This window comes from Plasmodium reichenowi, chromosome 13 (assembly GCF_001601855.1).
Source record: "Plasmodium reichenowi strain SY57 chromosome 13, whole genome shotgun sequence".
Taxonomy (NCBI): domain Eukaryota; phylum Apicomplexa; class Aconoidasida; order Haemosporida; family Plasmodiidae; genus Plasmodium; species Plasmodium reichenowi.
In genome coordinates this window covers 483,197-490,761 of record NC_033658.1, presented here as the reverse complement: position 1 = coordinate 490,761, position 7,565 = coordinate 483,197, and the positions used below count along the sequence as shown (strand labels likewise).

General features: G+C 17.5%; 2 protein-coding genes across 2 annotated transcripts; one reads left to right on the top strand and one right to left on the bottom strand.

Annotated features, from left to right (window-relative positions):
• Window positions 1–2,651: 2,651 nt before the first annotated feature.
• Window positions 2,652–4,349, top strand: PRSY57_1311700 (putative protein, unknown function; the record flags this gene model as incomplete). Its single annotated transcript, XM_012909053.2, has 1 exon — window positions 2,652–4,349. One exon carries the CDS (start codon window positions 2,652–2,654, stop codon window positions 4,347–4,349), a length of 1,698 nt encoding a protein of 565 aa, XP_012764507.2.
• Window positions 4,350–5,340: 991 nt separating this feature from the next.
• On the bottom strand, window positions 5,341–6,630 carry PRSY57_1311600 (2-oxoisovalerate dehydrogenase subunit alpha, mitochondrial, putative; the record flags this gene model as incomplete). The annotated part of the gene is made up of 1 exon (XM_012909052.2): window positions 5,341–6,630. One exon carries the CDS (start codon window positions 6,628–6,630, stop codon window positions 5,341–5,343), a length of 1,290 nt encoding a protein of 429 aa, XP_012764506.2.
• Window positions 6,631–7,565: the final 935 nt, after the last annotated feature.

Below are 7,565 nucleotides of genomic sequence, written 5' to 3'. Positions count from 1 at the left end.
AATGCTTAATAATTTTTTTTTTTTTTTTTTATATTATAATGCTTATATAAAATTAATAGTTTTAATAAATTGTTTGATCATATATATATATATATATATATATATATATATATATATATATATATATGTATATATATGTATGTATTATGTATGTGTTCCTGTTAGTAATTATTTATAATTCTATATTTCTTTTTCTTTTAAAAGAAAAATTTTTATTACAGCAGGGAAAAATGACGGAATTTTTATTTTTTATTTTTTTAATTTTTTTTTAGTTTTGTATTGTCTTTTTTTATTCATTTCTTTTGTCCTTGTAATATTTTGTTAACTTGAATATGAATATTTTATATTTATACAAAAAAATTACACATATTTGTCATCATTATATTATAATATTATTTGTTTCATAGGAATGAACAATAATAGAAATATATGAAAGTTATATAATATTTTTTTTTGTTTTTATTTATGAATAACCATTTTATAGACATATCATATATGATTTATTTAAAAATGTTAAGTATTCATGTACAGATGTATATGTATAATAAAACAATATAAAATGTACAAAAATCTTTTTTCTTTAAATGATAAAAAGCTTTATATCGAAATTTTTATATTATTTATCTTATGAACACAAATAATAATTGATAATTATTTAAATTAGTTATAATGCGTGTGTGCTACTTATACATTTATATAATATTATTCTTATGAAATAAAATGTTTTTTATATTTCTTATTACATACACACATATACATATATGACACATTACATTCATTGCATCCTTACAAATATTATATGGTATATATTAATATATATATATATATATATATTATTGAGTGAATTATACTAAATCTTGTTTAAATTTAATAAAAAAAAAAACAAAAAACAAATACCTTATTAGAATTAATTTAAAGAAATGAATACACAGTTAAATATATATTAACAAAATAAATATATATATTTATTATATCAAAGAAATGTCATTTAATATATATATATATAATATAAAATATAATTAATTTGTAAAATATTTTCAGTTTTATATTTTTGATTTTTTTCTTCTTTTTAAGTAAAAGCTTAATATTATTATATTATAAACATAAATATATTTAAATACTATTAGAATATGAGTTCTTCCATATATTATGCATGCAGGGTTTGACATTATAATTCCTATAATATATATAATTATAATATATCACTTTTTAATATATATATATATATATATAATATATATTGATATATATTTTTTAAATATACATCTTTATTTAATTTTTGTGTAGAAAATCTAAAATAATAAAATAATAATATATAAAAAAAAAGTATTATAATTAAAGATATTATTTATGCGGTATTATAAAAAAAAAAAAAAAAAATATATATATATATATATTTATATATATATATATATATATATATTTATATTTATATATATTTATATTTTACATATATATTAATATAACATATTAGGTTTTAGTTCAATATGATTTGGTAAAAAATATTATGCAAGTAAAAATCCCCCAAAAGTGCTTATTTGAGAAAATAAATCTCAATAAAATAGAAAGAGGTGCTACATTATATTATTTATATATAACTTTATATGGGCTTAAATAAATACACTTCTATAGCTTGTGTTCCCTAATATATTATATATATATAAATATGATATTTATTAAAAAAATATATATATTTATAATGATGAAATCATATAATTAATAGGGTTATATATAATATAGTAATTCATTTACCATAATTCTAAAAACACCACACTATTATAATATTGTTTTATTTTATATTATTTATATATAATATTAATTATATATAATCATTATATATATATATATAATTATACATTTTTCTTCTTCTTTTTCTTTTTGGTTCCTTTTTCATTAAATATATAAATAAAGTATAATGCATGCGATTATAATATTAATATTATTATTATTATGATTATAATATATATGAATATATAATTTTATAATAATATATATTTATATATAATATAATTATATATTTATCATTTTCTACATAGTATGAAAATTCTTCCTCCTAATTCTTTAAAAAATCAAAAAAAAAAAATGATACTGTGTTGATGTGGAATATATAATTTATTAGATAGATGTACATTTTAATAAAAGTAGTATGATAAATATTATCACATTTACTATTATATATATATATATATTTCATATATTTAGATTATTAGATAATATATATTTTTTTTATCCTTTTCTTATATCATAATGTAAGCCCTTCTTTAATCTTATAATTGTCAATGAAAAAAAAATAAAAAAAGAAAAGTAAAACATTATGTTTATTTTTATAATTGCTCCTTTTTTTTTTTTCCACATATTTTATATTCATTATAGTTTCACCTAATAATTAATAAAAAAAAGAAAAAAAAATTTACAGTTATGATAAAGAGATATGTATATTAAAATTTTTTGAAATTAATACTTATATTATATATATTATATTTACACATAAGTTATTAGTAACTTATATGTATATGTATATATATATATATATATATATATATATATATACATATATATATTAAAAAAAGTAAGGTGTACAGCCGTTATAGGCGTATGTGTATATACACACCCACCTATATATATAAATATATATATTTATATATATAATAATGAAATTAAAAATTATATATAATATATCAATATATTTTTTTGTAAATACAATATTATATAAAAATGATAATTTAGCATGTGGACATTATGTAAATAGTAATAAAATAATTACAAAAGATAATGAGGCAGATAATGATAACGATGAATTAATAATAGATAACTCAAAAAAGCCCTGTAATGAAAATACACCAGTTAATGTGAATTTTCCTCATGATATGGAAAATGCAAGTATATCTAAGGTTTTTAATTTTGATGAAAATTTTCATCATGATATTTCAGAAGAGGTAGAAAATACAGAAGATGAAGGTCAAGAATTAAAGAAAATGTTAAACTATTTATGGAATATACCTAATGAAATAATAAATAGAAAAAACAAAGTTATTGAATATATAAGTGAGAAATTAAATAAAGTTAAATTGTATGTTTTCCCTTTTAAAAAAAAAAACAAGGATCAAGAAATAAAGGAAAAGAATATAGTAAGTGAAGTAAAGAACCCTCGAGTAGAAATTAAGAGAACTGAAAAATTAATAAATTCTCCTGATGTTGATATAAATGAGCAAAAACTATTAAAACGTTATAATGAGATGAAAGGTAATAATGATAATATTGACAAAATGGACAAAAATGATAATATTGACAAAATGGACAAAAATGATAATATTGACAAAATTAATAAAAATGATAATATTGACAAAATTGATAAAAATGATAATATTGAAAAAAATGTTAATATTGACAAAAATGATAATATTGAAAAAAATGTTAATATTGACAAAAATGTTAATATTGACAAAAATGTTAATATTGACAAAAATGTTAATATTGACAAAAATGTTAATATTGACAAAATTGGTATCCATCATATGATTAATAATAAAGTGAGAACAAATAACATTTCTCCAAAAAAAAAAAAAAAAAAAATTAATAAGAATATGAATAATAATAACAATGAATATGAAAATTCAACAGATTTAAAAAATACATATCTAATACATAATAAAAATAAAGATTTATTTATAGGAAATTCTGATTTCTTTTGTCATTTAAATAAAAATAATGATGATCCAATTAATATAAAAAATTTAGTCATGTGGCCAATCGCCAGTAGAACAATGAATAATCAAAATGAAATTACATATTTGGAAGATGAAGAAGATGAAGAATATGCTACTACTAAATTTTTAAGAGCTCATGATATACTTTTAAGTGTTGATGATCATTTTCCTGTAGAAGATTTAAATAATCTTAAAAGATTTTTATTATACTTTAAAGAAATATCAAGACGATTAACAATTACTAATAATAATTATAAAAATATTTATGATGTAAGTAAACATCTTAAAGCTTTTAAATATGTAGAAAATATACGTTTTACATGTGTTACAAATACATATGCAGAATGTTTATTAAATTTTATTTATGCTCTTGATTATATAAAATATAATGTACCCTTATATTATAATAAGTCTTATTATGTTCTAAGGAAAATATCATTAGAAATTATTAAAGAAATTGAAAAACTTACTATGCTACTAGTAAGATTAAAACACGAAAAACTATATACCAAATGTAATATGTATTATAAGCAATATATAGAATTAGAATCTAATGTGAAAAATACAATTCTAGAAAAGGTTAATGAATTTCAAAGTATTTTAATACGTGAATACCTGAGTTTTCAAAAAAAACTCAATTAAAAAAAAAAAAAAAAAAAAGTTAATTAAATTAAGAAAATTAAAGCGGTAAAATTGGGAAAACAGAAATAACTCCTTACATGAAATATTATATATATATAATCATTTACACATTTTATTTCTCGTATACCCATTTTATCCTTAATTATCTTCAATCATTTTTAAACTTAAGAAATTTTTTTTTTTTTTTTTTTTTTTTTTATTGTTTCTTTTTTGTGATTAAATTTATTTATACATTATATATATATATATATATATATATATATATTTATATTTATATTTATATTTATATTTATATTTATATATTTATATTTATATATTTATATATATATATATTTATTTATTAAAAAAAAATATATATTTGTTTTATTATTTAAAATTGTCTTATTTTGTTTATTTTTTTAAAAAAGAAAAATTTTTTTAAATACTATTTTTAATAAAATTCATATATAAAATAATTTATAAATATATGCCACTCATATCTATATATATATATATATATATATAATATTTAAAAAATATTCTTGTGTAATTATAAATATATGGTCAGCTAAAATAATGTCCTTTATTTATATAAGGGGTTATATAATATTATACCATATTAAAATGACTAAAAACAATTATATGTGTTCATCTTGCTAAGTCATATATAATTTTTATTTCTCTTTTTTTTTTTTTTTTTTTTTTTTTTTTATGGTTAATATCATTTTTTAACAAATGTAATTTTGCAAAAAGTTTAAATTCAACAGCACTACAAAACATTTTTTCTTTTTATGCAATAACTTAAAAAAAAAAAAAAATAAAAAATAAAAAATAAGAAAAATGATAATTAATCATCATCTATAGAATTTGTTTTCCAGTAACATATAATATGCCCATCGAATTATTGTATGCGCTTATAAAAATAAATTTATAATGATGTATGTATGCATATATATATATTTTATTTTATTTACTTATTCTCTTTTGCATATATATATTAATATTTATAACATCATGCCTCAAATTTTGATGTATCATAATTATGTTTATTTTCTTTGAAAAACTGCTCAAAGTTTTCTCTTTGTTCTTTAATGTTCCAGTCTTCTTTATGATATACATCTTCAAATAATCCACCAACAATATTATATCTTTTAACACTTTCATATTTTTTTAATTCTTTTAATACATTTTCTTTGACACTTTTTCTGTGTTCTTGATCTTCTTTTTCACTATATAAGTTTTTATTCTTGAGATATAAAAAGATTCTACTAATTGGGTGTACTCCTTCTTGTCTCCAAGCTTCATTTTCTTCTTTTGGTCTGTACAGACTAGAATCATCAGAAGTACTATGGTGACCATATCTATAAGACATGAATTCAATAAAAACTGGTTTTGATTCTTGAATACAAATGTCTCTTAATTTTTTTGTAGCTAGATAACTTGCGAATAAATCATTTCCATCAACTCTTATGGATTCTATTCCTAGGGCTAATGCTCTTGGTGCAATACCATCACCTCTATATTGATCTTTAATAGATGTGGATATAGCATACAAATTGTTTTTGCATACAAACATGGTTTGTGATTGTCTTACAGAAGCAAAATTTAGAGCAGCATAAAAATCTCCTTCTGATGAAGAACCATCACCACAATAAGTAACAGCAACAGCTTTTTGATTTTTTAATTTTAATGCATATCCACAACCGGCAGCATGAGATAATTGAGATCCTAATGGTGTAGTAATAGTATGAATATTTAAATCTTTTTTAGTATAGCATATACACATTTGTCTACCTTTACCTTCATCATATTTGGTACCGAATAATTGATTTAATATATCAGTGTATGTAAAACCTCTGGATAATAAAACACCTGTTTCTCTATATTGACAATATAAATGATCATCAACACTTAATGCTTTACCCATACCAAATTGTAAACCTTCTTCTCCTTCATTAACTATATAAAATGATATTCTACCTTGTCTTTGTATTCCATAAAATATTTCATCCCATATAGAAAATTCAACCATATCCTTGTAAATTTTTAATACTTCTTCATCCTCAAATGGCGCTTCATGACCGTCTAATAAATTTCCATTCGTATCCAATATTCTATAAATAGGCATTTTTATAACTTCATTTACTGTTTTTAACTCAGTAGAAAATTCAGAGTGAACTAGCCCGTCACTGTAAATTTTGTATCCAGAAAAATTACATTTCTTATATAAACTGAATACACTTGTTCTGTTAAATAACTTTGTGCTATTCCTTTGTAAGTATTTCTGAACAATATTTCTCATTTTCAAAAAAAAAAAAAATTTAAAAAATTAAAATATTTAATTTAAATTATATATCAAAATATATATATATATATATATATATATATATATATATATATATATATATATATTTATATGCTTTTAATTTATAAACATTTGAATTATATTCTTTTTTCAAATTTAATCATAACACACATTCACATATGAATTAAAATATTATATCATACTGAAAAGTATCATATAAGCAAAAAGATTTGTCAACACATATATATATAAATATATTTTAATATAATTTTACATCTCAAATAAATTTTATTATATTTATCATATTTGTGCAAAATGAATAGGAGAAAATATGGAAAACATGGAAAAAAAAAAAATTTACATTTTTATCAAATACAATACAAATTTTTTATTAATTTTATTTTATTATTATTTTTTTAAATATATATATATATATATATATATATATATGTGTATATAAAATATTGTATAATGAATTATTATATATATATATATTTTTTTTTTTCATTTTTAAAGTATATACTTATTTTTTCCATGTTAAATATATAAAAAGTCTTAATTTATATTCAATTGACGCATACATATATATATATATATAATATATATGAGTGTATAAAAATATTAATTATTATAATTTTTTTAATATGTATTATAAAAAAAAAATAAATAATTTAATATTTCTACAAGGAAAAAATGAAAAAAAAAAAAGAAGAAAGAAACAATGGAAAATAATTTGTATATATTTCCACGTTTTCACTTTATTCTATATATATATAATTTTTTATTGTATTCCATAATTTTGTAATACTTTTGTTAGGTGTATGACAAAAAAATATATTAATTTATAAAAGTTAAAATTTATATATCCTTATATATATATATATATATAAATATATTAATTCAGGAAAAAAAAATATATTTTATTTTTATTA